The 18,259-nt window shown below is 32.6% G+C and overlaps 1 protein-coding gene across 1 annotated transcript; it reads left to right on the forward strand.

Moving 5' to 3' along the window:
- The first annotated feature begins 799 nt into the window (after nucleotides 1–799).
- LOC132733121 (uncharacterized) lies at nucleotides 800–5,637 on the forward strand. Its single transcript, XM_060719726.1, has 5 exons — nucleotides 800–984; nucleotides 2,331–2,456; nucleotides 2,925–2,972; nucleotides 3,569–3,682; nucleotides 4,001–5,637. The coding sequence occupies exons 1-5, from the start codon at nucleotides 915–917 to the stop codon at nucleotides 4,123–4,125; spliced, it is 483 nt and encodes a 160-aa protein (XP_060575709.1). The 5' UTR covers nucleotides 800–914; the 3' UTR covers nucleotides 4,126–5,637.
- Nucleotides 5,638–18,259: the final 12,622 nt, after the last annotated feature.

Raw genomic sequence — 18,259 nt, forward strand, 5'->3', positions numbered from 1 at the left:
CCCCGTGTTTATGCTATCAAGTTATTCCTGGCTGTATTCTTTATAAAACCCTAATATTTCACCAAACAAACATGTATTGGCATCCACACTAAGGATGATCCAACCTTGCTCACGTTTTGACCTTAAATTACCTCTACATTTGTTTTTATCATGATAAAAATAGAACAAAAGAAAAAGAAATATATATATTTGATTTTTACATAAATTATATCACTAAACTTATAAAACAGACAAAAAGTGTAAAGGTAAATTTATTTTGCTCGGCCTTTTTTGTATAATAGAATTTCAAAATTTAATTAATAAAAGAGATGAAATTTTGTTCAAGGAAATATTTTTGTGGCGATTTCTTCAAAACTCGCAGTTAAGGCGTATGTTCATCAATATAAATCCTAAAAGCAAATTTTAATATCTTTGTTTGTTTATAGATTTTGATTGAGCTCAAACATATCGATTCCAACCCTTCCTGATATCAAAATTATGATCCATATGTCATATTATTGATGGGCACACCCACTCAAATATCCCCCTTTTATTATTTAATAACCACACAATTTCTACCATCCACAATCTAAATGGCATATGAACTTGACCGTATTAACGCAAAAATCTCTAAATTCCTCCAGACAACGGAATTCCCGCCAACCAAGGAATTTGAATTATTTTGCTTACAGTTTGTAAACATTGTTACTATTTTCTGTTCCCTTAAGGAATTAAGCGACCTTAAACCTTGATGCATTGTAAATCAAATGAAGGGGCAAAGTTCGTCCAAGCAAAAGTTATATAAATTTTACTGAAAACCCAATTACTACATTCATTCCCTGACTTCTTCACGGACTACTTTGTTGTTTGTGTTTAGCAGTTAAGTGGCGCGAGTTTAATTCCATTCCGTTTCACGTAACAACATAGATTTAGCAATGATGAAGATAGCAGTGACAGTTCTTGCAGTTGTGTGTACGTGCTTTCAGTCTTTTACAGTTGTTCGGGGTAAGTATTCATTTTAAAATACAGTTGAATTGTAATTAAAAAAAACAATCTTGCAGCGTTTGGAATCATCATTATATATATACACAAACAATCAAAACATACTTTAATGACAAAATATTAAATTATAGATAAAATTATTTAATCAATCAATAAACATGAATATATATTTGAACATTTTTTACTGTCCGCACTTATACAACGGTTGTTTAAAATTTGCGATGCACCGAATCTGTTCAATAAATATAGGCTATTAATTATTCAAATAATGGTCGATAATGAATACCTTTTAATGAAAATTCTGAAATGTTACCCAAATATGCTTAAAGCGCCTTGCCAATACATTGCTTTTCTTTTTTTGTTAGATTTTTGTAATTTCATAGTCTCTTATCCTATTTATTTATATTTATTTCTATAATTCACCTATTGGTGATACATTATGTACATTATATATTTGTCGTAAGATAGTATTGAAATAAAACAATTACCAGCATTATGGGCTTATCATGTATAATGTGTACATTTGGTTTTTGCTGAATGAATTTTAGATCCTTAATATTATAAAAAGTGGCAACGGAATCATGCATCTCAATGCGTTTCTTCAAGTAACATTCCTTTTTACTATAGTAAAAACTCCATTCATTATCTTAATTTCATTTGAATTTCTCTTTGTCGAAAAAAAAATAAATAAAAAAAATAAAAAATAAAAAATAAATTAATAAATAAATAAATAAAATGATAATAATAATAAAATAAAGACACAAACAACGTTTTCAGTACTTTTAGAGTTTTAACTTATAATTAATGACAAATTTAACCTAGAATTTTGCATAAATCTCAGTTTTGTAAATGTACAGTGCATATTTCATAGTACATTGTAGAATGGAAAATGCTAAACGCTCGTGTAAATTGACACGATTTGTTTTCGGCTGTACATGACAATATACAGTAACTATTTTACTAAATCAGAGCCAAATGGCGGCAAGGCCGAGCAGTTTACGTGTCGAACTAGTTATCTAAGGATTGGTAGCCGCAAGGGTTCAAACCCCATTAGAGACAAACCGTTGTTTCCTTGAGCAAGAAACTTTTCATTTATTGCTCAGTACTGGTTGAGACTGTGTCTAAGCTTCCTACATAATGGAACTAAAATGTTTAAGCTAAAGCAGAACAAAAATTAAAAGCAATTGAATGGCGGGATTACAAATTAACTGGATGCCGTGAACCTCGAATAATTTTGTGTTATTATTTTGACTTGTTTCTACAGGAGAAAAAACAACAAATGAGATAATATCATATCGAATTGTTGACCGGGGAAATTTTATAATTGTGTCTGTTGTTGTTATTGACAGGGGTGTGTAAAGATAGTGTCGCATGTGACAGGTACTCTCCGGAAATCTGTACAGATCCGCAATATTTTGACTGGACCCATGCCAACTGTCCATCATATTGTAACCTTTGTAGCCAACCAACAGCAGGTAGGTCATCTTTAGCAATATTCTAAACGTTTTATGAACACAAAAATATTTTCGTTTAACAATAACATTAAATAATATTTCAAACTTGATTTTTATCGGTGATTTTACATAAAACATAAAATGTTCTTTAAAAGACTGAAACACTTAAAAATCCTTTTGATGTCTAAAACACTGAGAAATTGTTCATTTAAATGACTGGTTAACTGAAAAAATTCTTTAGATGACTGAAACACTGATACAATGTTCCTTTAAATGACTGAAATACTGGAAAAAATATCCTTTAGCTAACTGAAATATAGAACTGCATGAAATTATACTAATTTATCCAACAAGATTAGTGCACCGCGATTTGGGTTGATTAAACAGCTGAACGGTTTACAATTGTTGTTCAGAAAAAAGTTTGTTAGTTTGTGTAATATGTTTGATCTATAAACGTACATTTAAAAAAAATGCTTGAATTAATTTTAGGCTCACATATTGGTGTAGGAAAGCTCATGGATTCAGACGGCGGATCACGTAAGTTAAACATTTGTTTCTAAATATTTTTTCCCGAAAATCTTTTTGCGATATGGTTATATATATATACCAGATTTATATTACTGAAGGGTATATGGTCCAGTTGAAACGAATGTAAGTTTAAATTACCACTAAGCGAGAGTTATATAGTAATCGACCATTCATACTCGACTAAATAACCTGTCAAGAATAATGTTAGATCTAGTACTCAAATAGTTCTGGCTTCCAAAACTTTATAAGCCGCTATTTAACATTTTTGTTTTTCATCTGATGCAGCATGTCATAGTTTATAAACGGGTACGCTGAAGATTTTATAATATATACTAGTACTCAAAGAAAGTAGAGCTGGAAGTGAAATTATTTGTCATACTAATTGCCAGAAAGATGATTTAGGTTTTTGACCAATGAGTAACTTTTTGGAAACTACAACAGGACCTCAAAAATAAAAAGCTTTTGAGAAATAAAAACAAAATAATTGCTGAGGCATATTGGACCTTTAAAAATATATATTATGTTCCTATACACACAGCTTTCATTTTTATAAAGTTACATTTTAAATGATGTCTTTTTAATGTTTCGTGTTTTACACATTTCAGCAACCTGTAAAGATGCTGTATCAAACTGCGCTGAGTACGGAAAAGTTTTATGTAGTGACGTTAAGTTTTACAACTGGGCCAATGAGAACTGCCGAAAACATTGTAATAGATGTAGTAAGTATTATATCTATGCTGAAATCCTTAACGTAAATGAATAAATAAATAAAAGATAAATAAACTAAATCTACTTTAGTAAAGTAATTTATTGTGTGAAAGAAAGAAAGAAAGAAAGAAAGAAAGAAAGAAAGAATGAATGAATGAATGAATGAATGAATGAATGAATGAATCGATTAATCAATCGATTTACAAATGAATAAATAAATAAATCACGATAACTTGCTTGTTTTGGTTAAGAACATTTACGTATTTCACATTTATTTTTATTATGGTTATATTGTTAATTATATTGTAAAATACTGTTTTCATTTTCAGCTTCAAGCTGCGTAGATAAACTCCCTAACTGTGCGGAATACGGATCAGCCGTCTGCACGGATTTGTCATTCTACAACTGGGTGGAAATGAATTGTCGAAAATTCTGTGCAAGATGTACGCCATGAGGCGGACTCCAACAATTTAAATAAATGACGTCACCAATTGTGACTCTGACGAATGAATCTCCAGTGTGGTTAGACGTCGCACTTGTTTGACTTTCGAACTTGTTCGACTTTCGCTATTGTTTGTTGATGTACATAGTTAATTTTTACATGACGCTTAAACTAAATGTTTTGTAAAATGAACGGGTGATGTTATCGTGTATTTTTACAATTTTGAATCATTTTGCAATGCGTTTAATAATGTGCTTATTGTAAATATCTGCCATAAATAGATTCTCTTCAACTAAAAACCATATATAAAACATACGAAAATGACACTGCATACACCAAATCAAGAACAGACACAGGACATGCACACAAACATTTTTTTTTGCCAGAGAAACACAGTATTTTGACGTTATCAAACATTGTGACGTGTTTAATAAACGTCATTTATTTCATGCTTTTGATCGAATTACTGAGTTATTAATAAAAAAGGATATATTTTGATAATTTCACAGTGATAAAATGTAATTTCACGCTTTCCAATAAAAAAACTACTGCTTAAAAAAAATCTCCATGTGATATCTTACATTAATATTCGCTTACAGAATATTTATCTGTAAATTCAGATATAACTAGACCTTTTTATCAAAACAAAAGCTGAAAGCGATTAATAAGTAAAGTTATAAACATAGTCAAATGTAAAAAAAACAACTTCAATTCATTAAATCAACTGATCACTAAACATTGTTTTTAATTTTGGGTTTCATAACAGTCTGATTTTTATAATTTCTTCCACATGCAAATATGCATCGTTGAGTCAAATGCATAAAATAACTTCCATATTTGTTTATCTATTTTATTTGATCAAACAATCATTTCAAGTAAATAACAATATCAGCGCCATCTATTAATGTTTTTTTTTAAAACTTCTATTTTGCTTTTGTTGAGAAAGTCTCCTGAAATGGGGAAAGCAGATTTTAAAATACTTAATGTCTTATTGAAGAAGTGTGATTTTAACTTATATATAAAAAAATAAATAAATAAAAAAAAATATAAATTTGTTTTGTTTTTAGTGTTAGATGAACTTTTTATCTCACCTTTAACAAAAACAAAAAAGTATCTTCTTCTATATACGTCACAAGGATATATCAATTACTTTGTATATTGTATAGTATTTAGTATTTCATACATCCGATTTTCATTGCGCACATTTCTTTTGTATAACTGATATATACATAAATTTAGATGAACTTTAAAATATGTAAGAGTACGAGGGCGGGTCAATATGTAATGCAATATGAAGTATATTTTCTAATTAACCCGTGTGTAAATTATGCTAATGCTTCAAAGCACCTGCTTTCAAGTATTACTAAAATCACGTGTGCAGTTGACCGATTAAGAATTTTATTTATATTAAAAACACCTTCCACGAGTAACTTCCTTGTAAACGCTTAGTATAATACGCCCATATCGCAAGGATATCAGAAGGGTCAACGTATAGAGTCTGAAGAATCACTTGAAAGATAAATAAATAACACCACATTTGCTAACTGGGAGCGAGTTAAATTACTGAAAATGTTACTTAAAATATGACAGTCGCCGTTTTTCTAATGTTGTGACTGATGATGAAAGCTTGGTTTACTATTTTATTATACGCCCGTTCGCAAGTGTAACAATAGACCGTTCTGCTACATCCAAGTATTAAAGAAACACGTCAAAAAGTTCTTCAAAGGCCTGTATTTTCTGCATGACAATGCTCCTGAATACAAAGGAGCTACTGTAGTAGTAGTTGTATTTTTTTTTTTTTATTGGAAAAACGATTGACTGGCCTTGAACATCTACTGTATACTCCAGACTTTGCACTATGTGAATTCGGCTTTTTTCGGTTATTGAAAGATAAACCTAATGAGGACTGTTATTTGGAAAGTTGAAATAGAAAATTATAAAATATTTGCTCCTGTGCTATCTTAATTATTGATCATATTGCATTACACATTGACCAACCCTCGTATGTTATTTTGCGCATCTTTGAATCATTTTTATATGCAACATATATTATGTCAAGTGTATTGTTTAATGTATGTTTTTGTGTAATAAAATATGCTTTTCAATACATTATTTATATTTGAATGTCGTCATTAGGCGGGATTGTTATCTCGTGCATTAAAATTTAAAACAATTTTGCTTTCATTATCTTAGAACATATTGGAAATTAAGGCTGTTATATATACACAATTCGAATAGACAAACTATGTTAAATACAGTGTGGCGCCATAATATGTCGCAACGCCGCTAAATGTCGCACCATTGCCGCTAAATGTCGCAACCACCGCTAAATGTCGCAAAATCTTCTACCGTAAATGTCGTAATTGTAACGATAGAAGATTTTGCGACAGACGTCGTAGGTTCAAGCTAGATTCAACTGATACTGTGTGTCGGCCTTTCATCTACAACATGTACAATCATGTTTCATAGGTATTATATGTATTAGTAGTATTCTAACTACTAGTAGGTATTATTATATTGTCACAATTTAATTAGTTTTCATGCAAACAAACCGGATTATTTATTAATTTTTCGCTTTTTTATTCTTCCTTTTCCTTCATTGCCAGTAAAATAGTATTATCATGACCAGTTTATTATGCTTTTGAACTTCTCCACCTAAATCATCTAGAAAAGAGGAGCGGCAGACACTTTAACTATTGGTATATTTGATTCTAGTTACTATGGTTCAACAAACGATGAAATAGGAAATTGTTGCGCGTTAATAGACCAGTCAATATGACCAAATTCAATCGCATTTTCGGTGGTTTTAGAACAGATTCAAGTAACAGTTCAATATAAAAATTCTAAAGTACTGTAGTTAAAAAATCTTCGTTGGTTATATCAAGTATCAAATTTCTGTTGAAATAAATGCAAGAGTTTGCCGATACGAAGTCTCAAAGGGTGAATGTGTTTTAGAAAAAAAAACTCAATTTCTCGCGTGGTAGGTCACTTATCTATATGCCAGACGAAGGTAAACTAATGTATATATCGTAGCAAATCTTAATCATCAAATATTTTAGTCCATAAATCACAAACATCATTCTGTAATGTCTGACATTAATATCATTTTTGAGCCATTTGGTTATAAGGTATATAGCTGTAGTTCAAGCACGGGCAAAATGTGGATGCTCACGGAGTTTTAGCTTATAGTCTTTTGCATTATTCAGTATGAAATGCTAGCGATCTCATGTTTTTGCGGGTGACAAAGGCAATTAAACCAAACACAATTATACACAAACACACACTCAGTCACACACAAGCGTACATGTTGCGTAGATAACCGATTTATAATAATTAATTATTGGGTCTGAATGTGTTTAATAAGATTATTAACGAGACATAAGATGAACTAATCTCACTGAAAGTAATATTTTGGGAAAGAAAGATGCAGAAGTTGACTTTGATTCGATATGCACCGATAATATAATCGTCGTATATATCCCATAATGCAGAATTGTTAAAATAGTGCAGGATTGTGCAAAATTAGACATAGTTGTGGAAAAAGATGCCGAAAACTAGTATCTTATGAAGCTATATAGTTCGGCAAATGTGTTAGATAAACCGAAAAGCAAACTATAAAGAAAGGCTAAATGTGCGTTATTGTTCTCATTAATATTGGCGAAACACAAACTTCAACGCCAGAACAGTAGCCAGTTCGTTTTTCTCACAAATAATTTGGAATATATGTTATGAGGGTTCTTACAGCCGTATGCGCTTATTTTTTTCTATTAATTTGATGAAATGTACTTTAAAATATATATCGAGCCTTTTCCTATTCGAAGTGGTCATTACCCCCCCCCCCCATATGAACTTGCACAATTCAGCGTTGTTTTTCAAAATTTCTGCGTTTACGGTGAATATTGTGTAATGCACGAGTTTCTCGACTTCACATATTTTCTATTGTATAGAGAACAATAGAACAAAAGCAGGTCGGTACATATTTGCAGACCTGTTAAGCGGTCGGTAAGTGATTTACTAGACCGCTTTTAACAAAAGAGCCGGTAGGTAAATGTCAGTCACTGTTACGGTGTACATAAATCAATCGATTAATTAATTATTTGTTGACACAATAACTCACAGTCATTGTGACAACATATAGGTGTCAAAGAGACACACTTTCATATTTATTTGATAAATGTCAGTTGCATTTACCTACGCTTTGGAATACTATTGACATACTATATATGTCACAAATAATAAGGAAACAGAATACACAGTTTATCGTTCAAAACAAATCCGACCATTTAACTACTGCACAATGGTTTTCATATACAAACAAGAAACATGGCAATGCCACGCAACCAGGTTTTCAATTATCACCATTGTAAAGAATAATTAAGTTAGTATTTTTTGATAACAGTGTGGCGCCGTTATGTGTCGCAACGCCGCTATATGTTTCACTTGCCGCTAAATGTCGCAACCGCCGCTAAATGTCGCAAAATCGTCTACAGTTAAATGTCGCAATTGTAACGTTAAATGACGAACGATTTTCCCTTACCGCTCAATGTCGCAACACCACCGTTAATGTCGCACTATCTATATTCATGTACAAAAACTGGTATCATGTCAATATTAAAGTTTTGGAAGTGGACTGGGGACCAGCTTTCTCTCAAATAGGAAAGACTTGCTGTGATATCTAACATATTGGTTGAAATTAAAGTAATCTTTGTTGGTATGTTAAATTGACAACCATTTTTAGCTCGACTATTCGATAAGAATAAGTAGAGCTATTGTAGTCACCCGAGCGTCGGCGTCGGCGTCTGCGTCTGCGTCCGCGTCGACGTAACCACTTATGTTAAATTTTTTGTAATAGTTCAAATATTTTCAAAGTCCATTGACATATGGCTTTGAAACTTTGCACACTTGTTCACCATCATGACCCCAACCTGTAGACAGGAGGAGATAACTGTATCAAGCATTTTGACAGAATTATGTCCCTTTTTCGACTTAGAATTTATGTTAAAGTTTTTGTAATACCTCAAATATTTTCAAAGTCCATTGACATATGGTTTTGAAACTTTGCACACTTGTTCACCATCATGACCCCAACCTGTAGACAGGAGGAGATAACTGTATCAAGCATTTTGACAGAATTATGCCCCTTTTTCGACTTAGAATTTATGTTAAAGTTTTTGTAATACCTCAAATGTTTTCAAAGTCCATTGACATATGGCTTTGAAACTTTGCACACTTGTTCACCATCATCACCCCAACCAGTAGACAGGAGGAGGTAACTGTATCAAGTATTTTGACAGAATTATGTCCCTTTTTCGACTGATAATTTACGTTAAAGTTTTTGTAATACCTCAAATATTTTCAAAGTCCATTGATATATGGCTTTGAAACTTTGCACACTTGTTCACTATCATTACCCCAACCTGTAAACAGGAGGAGGTAATTGTATGAAGCATTTTTTTTTACTATCACGCACTAAGAATAGTCGAGCGTTGCTGTCCTACCGACAGCTCTTGTTAATGCCAAAGAACCCCTTGGTGATAAAACGCATTTGTATTTTTTTTTTCATTTAAAAACCCAGATGTCGTGGTTTCAAGCTAGATGATTGTCCAGAAAGATTCAATTGAAATTTAATTTAAGATCAGTATTTCATACTGCGTGTCGGCCTTTCACCTACAAGCATGTTTATAGGTATTATATTATAATTATGTATTATTCTCTCTAGGTTTATTATATTGTCACAGTTGGATTGGTTTTTATAAATTTCATTTATGCAAACAAACCTGATTAGTTGTTCAACTTTTCTTCTTTCTTTTCTTTCATTGCCAGTTAAAAAGTATTCAGTAGCATGTCAAGTTTATGTTTTTTAACTTCTCCACCCAAATCATCTAGAAAAACGAAGGAGAATGGCAGACACTTCACTTATTGGTCTAACCTGTCGGGCTGATGATTATACAAGATGATACTTACTATTTGATTATAGTTACTTTGGTTTACAGTTTTTTCATGGCAACTCGAGATGTAATAGGAAGTTTGCATACTATACTTTAATCAATCGCTTTTACATTTTAATATCAATCAAAAAAGACATTTAAAAAGCATATTTCGTCTTGAGTCAGCAGATTCGGGACATTCCTTTAAGTCACAAAGTTACTAATTATAAACAACCATTCAGTGTGTGATTATTGTAATATTATACCATTAGGAAGCTTAATTTTATCATGAATATACATCTTGCGAGATTTAACGGTAGTGTTGCAACATTTAACCGTAGGGGAAAATCGTGCGACATTTAAAATTACAATTGCGACATTTTACGGTAGTCAATTATGCGACATTTAGCGGCAGTTTAGCGGTAATGGTGCGACATTTAGGGGCTATGCGACATATAACGGCGCCACAAACAGCAGATGGAAAAATTGAAATTATCTTGACTATGTTACTATACGCCATGTTTCACTGCAATAGCACTTTCCAAAAGTTATTGACCTATTTCTAGTAAGTGACATTGACCTTAAGGGGCCCAAATGCAATAATAAGCCAGATCTTCATTAAGCTTACTATACACCACATTGCATTGAAATATCTCATTCCAAACTCTAGTAATTTACCGGAAACTGATTTTCAATTTATAATAACAATGAGCTTGATCATATGGGCTTAAAAGCCATCCCAAAAGAGGTCTTCATAAAAGCCTACTATACACCAAGTTTCTATGAAATATTCCATTTTAAACTCTAGTTATTGACCAAACACCAATTTTCTATTTTTACTATCAGTGACCTTGATCCTAGCTGTCCCAGCTGTCCCAAAAGCCATCCCAAGCGATGTCTTTACAAAAGACTGCTTTACCAAGTTTCATTGAAATATCTTATTCCAAACTCTAGTTATTAACCAGAAACCTATTTTCTATTTATAGTAAAAGTGACCTTGAAATTGACCCTAGGAGGCCTAAAAGCAATCAAAAACAATGTAAATACATAAGTTTCCGTAAAGGGACGCTTCAAGCTTGTACAAAAAGGAATCCACAACGGAATCAGACGGATGGTTTCTAAGCAGTGGCTTTGGGCGCTTTCTATTTTTTTGTACGTACGTTTACATATCAAGGACGCACCGAGTTCTCGCGGACGTTGTACTTGGGCTACGGCTCAGATACTTACATTTCTGTAAAGGGGACCCTTAAGGCTTGTAGAAAATTGAATCTGCAACGAAATCGGACGAGCGGTGTCGAAGCAGTGGACTCATGCGCATTCTGTTTTTTTTACTAACGTTTACGTAATAATGTTGTATACAACATTAAAGGGCCCCGCCACGAGAAGTTCTCAGGACAGTTTCACTGGGCCTACGGCTTTGCGACTTACATTTCTGTAAAGGTGACCCTTCAAGCTAGTACAAAATCGAATCCGCAACGGAATCAGACGAATGGTGTCGAAGCAGTGGCTGTAAACGCAATGTGTTTTTGTACGTACGTTTACATATCAATAAGGACGTAGCAACGAAAATCGGACCGCGCGCGCCGAGTTCTCGCGGACGTTGTACTTGGGCTACTGCTCAGAGACTTACATTTCTTAGAATTTGTACGAAATGCAACAATGGTATTGGCGATGAATTCCATTATCTCTTCGAATGTTCTTTTTTGTTAGGCACTCGTAAGCGCTTGTTAAATGCAAAATATTACAACAGACCGAATATCATTATTTATAAAGAATTAATGGAAAAGAAGTGTTTTAAAAAAGTGGAATGTATTTTTTTTGTGAATTTGTCAAAGAAATAATTTGTTTATATAGTAACTGAAAATATTGGGTTAAACAATTTTGTTTATTCTCCTGTTGTTATTATTGGTGAGAAATATCCTGAGAAATATCATGTAATTTGTTCTCTTCTTCTTCTTTTTTCTTCTCCCTTATTTTGATTGAAATAACGTACATAATTTCATTCACTGTTCTTGAGAATGACACTTTAAATTAGAATAGACATACTTATTTATTTATAGAATTTCGATCTTTCCATGTGGATTTATTATTGATTGGTGCCTCGATTTATATCTATTGTATTATTTACCTCATGTTGTCATGTATTTATTGTGCATGTCTTGAGTGAAATAAAGATATTGTATTATTGTATTAAAGATCCTGTATGTCTTGTGATTGATATTGTTACTGTGTGTATGCTTTGTTGTAGTTAAAGCTTAATGAGGGTCCATCCGCCCTTTCGGGCACAAAATGCAGCTTTTAGCTGTCGAGTACGGACCCCAGACATGTCACCAGTCATGCCCTTAAAGAGTTAATTTTGAAGCACAAAGTGGTGATAATATACCTTCATGCAATTTCCACGGAGTATTAGCCAAAGATATGAATTTTGAGCCAAAAGTAGGTCACTGTACGGCGGTCAATGAGAACCTAAATGTACAGTAACCTGTGACAATATGAAAGGGTAGCTCTGAAAAGGGCTGTTAGTGCCAGCAAAAGGCCTGCCGTTCAAGCCGTCTAACCATGCTAAGGGCTCACGATTCTAGCACAACGTCCTCATCGACTCAAGCGCCTACTTTGTAGGGCCACTCACCTCGACATTAGTCAGGACATCGGCAGCTGGTCCGCAGCACAAGTTCCTTTCTTTTTTCGCCGTCCCCAGTCTTCAAAACTTCTGCCGATGCCCTGTGCCTTCTCAGCGACGTGCACTCTCCGAGGTGAAGTAAGAAGCTGTGTGTATGCCACAATTGCAAAAAAATATATATGTATATAATTATACAAATACAACAATTTTCAAACATCAAAGAATATGTAAAATGTGTACTGCAAATACATTTGTGCACATTATATTTAATCAATAAATTACATGCATTCATTTCTTATTGGAAAATTTGACTTAGAATTTATTATTTACATGAAATGTTAAATTGGGTAATATCTTTCAAAAGAATGCTTTTTTGAACTTACAATACTGACAAATCTTAATTTGAGCATCATATTTATGAAATAAAACCATGAAAAAATTGTGTTACAGGATCTTTTATTATCTAAACATTCATCCAGAAAAATGAATAGATTTTCTTTTTTTATAATTTATTTATATGTAAAAATTGGTGTTTAAAGAGGCAGGCATTGTCAAGATGGCAATTGCAATTAGGGTCTTTCAAATAGAATTTGAAAGACCCTGTTGCAATGAATAAAAAACTATGTAAACAAAAATTTGGCATCTATTTTTTAACCTAAACTTATACATGTAATTCGTAAATATATGTATTACTTTTTTAACATTACATACAAAGACAGAACATTTAATTATAAAACATTGTTTACAAGACTTTAAAACACCGCTATGACAATATAGAGTTAACGAAGAAAAGAAGATTATATACATTTACTCAACAGTGCAATATGTTTTTGTGGGCTTTAAACGTTTGGGGCTGGACTGTTGTGGTTTTCCTGAAATAAAAATGTTTAAATATAAAAAAAACATGTAATGAACAATGTTATACCGTTTAAATAATTAAGAAAAACATCCAGACTTGGTTGATAATGTAGTGGCCGATTGATTAATCGTATATACGTTGCCGGAAAACTTATTGTAAAACAAGTACAAATGTTGCTGCACTGCAGCAATTGAGAAGCTCCGCACAAAAAAATGCGCTAATTACAGATACCTACACACAGGTCGTGTTATATTCAGAGTAAGTACTATTGTAGATTGTTCCGAATGTTTTGTAAACCATTTTTTGCATAATTATACTTATCTTATGCACTGTCCATAATTAAAAAGAGGGGCCAGATATTTAATTTAAAAAAAATGCATCCAATGCAGCATTCGCTGTCGAGTACCGACCCCGAAATGTCACCAGTCATGCCCTTAAAGGCTTAATTTTGAAGCACAAAGTGTTGATAATTTACCGCCGTGCATTACCAATGATACTTTGTGTGTTTGGGTTTGTTTACCCTCGATACCAATGAAATGTAACCTTATATACTAAAGTTATAATTATTTCAAAACAACCAATCCATCAACATATCATTATTAACCATTTAGTTTCATAAATATAAATTAAGAATAATTATCAAAAGCAAAATTATTAAAATCTTATGCTGAAATCGTCTTTATATTGACAAATTCAATCACTAATAGTATACTTGATATGCTGTGTGTAAATGTAATTCAAAATGTAACAAATTATAATTTCATGCTTTCAGACCAAGTTACGGATGTCAGACAACTCTTTTGCGTCTGGTTGAGGACTGGAAGATGGCGTTAGAAAGAAATGAGCATGTGGCAGCAATCCTAATGGACCTGTCCAAGGCTTTTGACTGTCTACCGCATAAACTTACAGTCCAAAAGCTAGAGGCATATGGGTTGTCTGAAAATGCATGTTCTCTAGTTTCAAACCATCTATCAAACAGGAAACAAACAGTTAAAATAGGAGAGTATCATAGCACTTGGCTTGAAACAATTGAGGGGGTGCCACAAGGCTCTATTCTTGGTCCTTTAATCTTCAACATCTTCATGAATGATATTTTTTACTTTATAGATAAATCCATTCTCTACAATTATGCAGATGACAATACTCTAGCCTTCTCCAACTCTACAATAGACATACTGAAAAACACATTAGAAAATGAAAGTAAAATACTTATCAACTGGTTTAACATTAATAAAATGCAAGCTTACCATGACAAGTTTCAAGCCATAGCTGTTGGGAAAATTGCAAATGAACAATTAAAAGAAATGTAACAATAAAATGTGAAGATTGTGTTAAACTGCTAGGGGTAGACATAGACTTTTTACTTAACTTTGATATACAGGTCACCAGAATGTGTAAAAAAGCTGCCAATCAATTAAATGTGCTCTTAAGAATTAGGAAATTTTTAAATTCAGAATGTCTTCTTCTTATTTACAAATCTTTTATTAGATCTAATTTTAACTACTGTCCCCTTGTTTGGCATTTTTGCTCTAAAACAAACTCAGAAAAACTTGAAAAACTCCAGCATAGAGCTCTAAAAATAGTATTTAATGATTTTAATTCTTCATATGACACATTATTAAAAAAAAGTAAATATGCCTACTTTACATTTGTCAAGAACTAAAACTATAGCCAAAGAAGTGTTTAAATGCCTGTATGGAAAATCACCACCATATATAAATGATTTAATTCAATTTAAAAATTCCAATTATTCTTTTAGGTATCAAAAAAGTGTAAATGTTCCAAGGGTCAAAACAGTAACATACGGTAAGAATTCTTTTAGGTTGAAGGCGCCCAGATATGGAACAGTCTCCCTTATGACATCCGCAAGGTTGAAAACTACAAAGAGTTTGGGAGACTGATCCAGGTCTGGAGTGGCCCAAGTTGTAAATGTGCTATGTGTCTGTAAATTTGCTATGTGTTTGTTATTTTGCTTAGTTTGTTTGTTTGCTTTGCTTTTGTGCATCCCTTTTTAGTTTGCTATGATGCTTTGATTATATGCTGTGTGTTAATTTTCCTTAAACCCTATATTTTTATGCTAGTTGAATCTTTGCTGTATGATTTGTATGCTTTGTTCATATTAAAACTTTTTATCCTCCCTTCCATTAGGCTGTGCATGCAACTTAATTTTAGTTAACTTTGATTGTTACCCTGTATGTGCTTTATCTTGTTTCTTTTTATGCTGTTTTAGTTCTATCATACATTTTATGCACTTTTTATTATAAGTAAGTGAATTTATTAATCTATTTATTTATTATTTTTTAGGAAATCTTCAATTACGTATAAATTCTAGATGTTAACTTTAAACTATTACTATTTTATTAATTTTTATATTTTTATTATTATTATTTTCATTTATTTCACACTGCTACATGTATCATACTTAAATTTCTAGACTACAGTCATCTATTACTTTTATAAACTGTTATTACTTTTAATACAATATGTACTGTGCATGTCATCAAACTATGCCTTAATTTACCATTTTATTGTAAAGTTCTTCTTAACCTTGATACTTTTATTTCATGCTTAAAGCTGCAACTAGTTTTATATGTTTTTATTTTCAGATCTGTTATATGTTAGTAAATATGTTTTATGCCTTTGTTATTGTCGGTAAATAGCTTATTTGCTAATGTTTCTTGTAATATGTAAACCGACTTAAAATAAAGTTTCTTGTATCTTGTATCTTGTAGGCCCAATATAGTGAAAAACATTTTATAATGATAATTAACATTGAACACTGTTGTCAGTGTTGAATCATTGCATTGAACTGTGCATGGTGTAGCCTAGTCGTGTGCCTTCTATAGAACTGTCGCGATTGATTATATCTGTCAACATGAGAAAATAGTTCGTATTCATACGCATACAGTGTTCTTAAAATACATTTGCACATTAGAAGCATTTTAAACTTTAAAATTATCTGATCTGTAAAAATACGTTTCTCAATGTTTTTTAGCTCACCTTGCACAAAGTGCAGGTGAGCTTTTAGGATGGCCAACCAAATGGCGCCCGTCGTCCGTCCACATTTTAAATATTCTAAGGACATCTTCTATGATACCGCAAGGCCAATGTTAATGAAACTTGGCAGGAATACCCTTTGTATGAAGCTCTATCAAGATTGTTCAAAGAATTCCATTTCATGCAGAACTCTGGTTGCCATGGCAACCGAAAGAAAAATCTTTAAATATCTTCTTTTAAAGAACCGTAAGAGCTAGAGCTTAGATATTTGGCATGAAACATTTTCTAATGAGTGTCTACCAAGTTTGTTCAAATAAAAGCCCTAGGGTCAAAATTGGCCCTGCCCCAGGGGGTCATAGATTTTCCCTATATGCATATAGTAAAAACTTAAAAAATCTTCTTTTAAAGAACCCAAAGAGCTAGAGCTAAGATATTTGGCATGAAATATCTTCTAGTGAGTGTCTACCAAGTTTGTTCAAATAAAAGCCCTGGGGTCAAAATTGGCCCCGTCCCAGGGGGTCATAGATTTTCCCTATATGCATATAGTAAAAACTTAAAAAATCTTCTTTTAAAGAACCCAAAGAGCTAGAGCTAAGATATTTAGCATGAAACATCTTCTAGTGAGTGTCTACCAAGTTTGTTCAAATAAAAGCCCTGGGGTCAAAATTGGCCCCGCCCCAGGGGGTCATTGATTTTCCCTATATGCATATAGTAAAAATTAAAAAATCTTCTTTTAAAGAACTCAAAGAGTTAGAGCTAAGATATGTAGCATGAAACATGTTCTAATGGGTGTCTACCAAATATGTTCAAATAAAAGCCCTGGGGTCAAAACTGGCCCCGCCCCGGGGGTCATTGATTTTCCTTATATGTGTATAGCAAAAACTTAAAAATCTTCTTTGAAAAAACCCAAATAGCTTGAGTTTAGATATTATACATGAAACATCTTGAAGTAAATATCTACAAAGTTTGTTCAAATAAAAGCCCGGGGGTCAAAACTGGCCCTGCCCCAGGGGTGTCATTGTTTTTAACTATATGTGTATAGTAAAAACTTAAAAAATCTTCTTTTAAAAAACCCAATGAGCTAGAACTTAGATGTTTAGCATGAAACATCTTCTTATGGGTGTCTACTAAGTCTGTTCAAATAAAAGCCCTTGGGTAAAAATTGGCCCGGGGGGGGGGCTATATACAGGTGAGCGACCTCAGGGCCATCATGGCCCTCTTGTTTACTTGTTGTGTTCTGTGATAGTAAGTTCACTTACATGACTTAATAATATTGGTACTATATTCATGCACGTTCTTAGGCTCGCATCGGGAACCAGTCGGTTGAACTTTTTAAAAATTTATCGACTGCTGGCGTAGTAACATTAAAAATGTGTTTAGCAAGAATATATGTAATTTTGTAAAAGAACGATTGAAATTTAAGTAGTTAATTGGCCAGTCAGTTTTAAAGTAGAAAGGGTAATCATGATTTCTTGAATATCATGACAAAGTCTTGGACCTATTTTGTCCAGCGTAGTCGAGATGTGTAAGACCGCTTTTTAATATTTATCTCATTATCTGTTAAATTTCTTACATGGACTTGTCTAGCTTTCATTTTAGGTACTGAAAATAAATACTTTTGGGGGTATATTGTTTAAAATCTCAAGCTAGCCAGTCTGACCTGATTGCGCGGATGTGGTAGAGGATAAACTGTTATTATTCCAGTTGGAAAATGATTGAATATTTACATTCTAAACATTGAAA

Source organism: Ruditapes philippinarum, unplaced genomic scaffold, assembly GCF_026571515.1.
Source record: "Ruditapes philippinarum isolate M1 unplaced genomic scaffold, ASM2657151v2 ctg524_1_1_1_1, whole genome shotgun sequence".
Taxonomy (NCBI): domain Eukaryota; kingdom Metazoa; phylum Mollusca; class Bivalvia; order Venerida; family Veneridae; genus Ruditapes; species Ruditapes philippinarum.

What these genes read in the sequence shown, in the direction of transcription:
- LOC132733121 (XM_060719726.1), top strand. Translation starts at nt 915, where the DNA reads ATGATGAAGATAGCAGTGACAGTTCTTGCAGTTGTGTGTACGTGCTTT. An exon ending in TTGTAGCCAACCAACAGCAG is followed by an intron (nt 2,457 to 2,924) that starts GTAGGTCATCTT and finishes AATTAATTTTAG; the next exon opens with GCTCACATATTGGTGTAGGA. An exon ending in AAAACATTGTAATAGATGTA is followed by an intron (nt 3,683 to 4,000) that starts GTAAGTATTATA and finishes TTTCATTTTCAG; the next exon opens with CTTCAAGCTGCGTAGATAAA.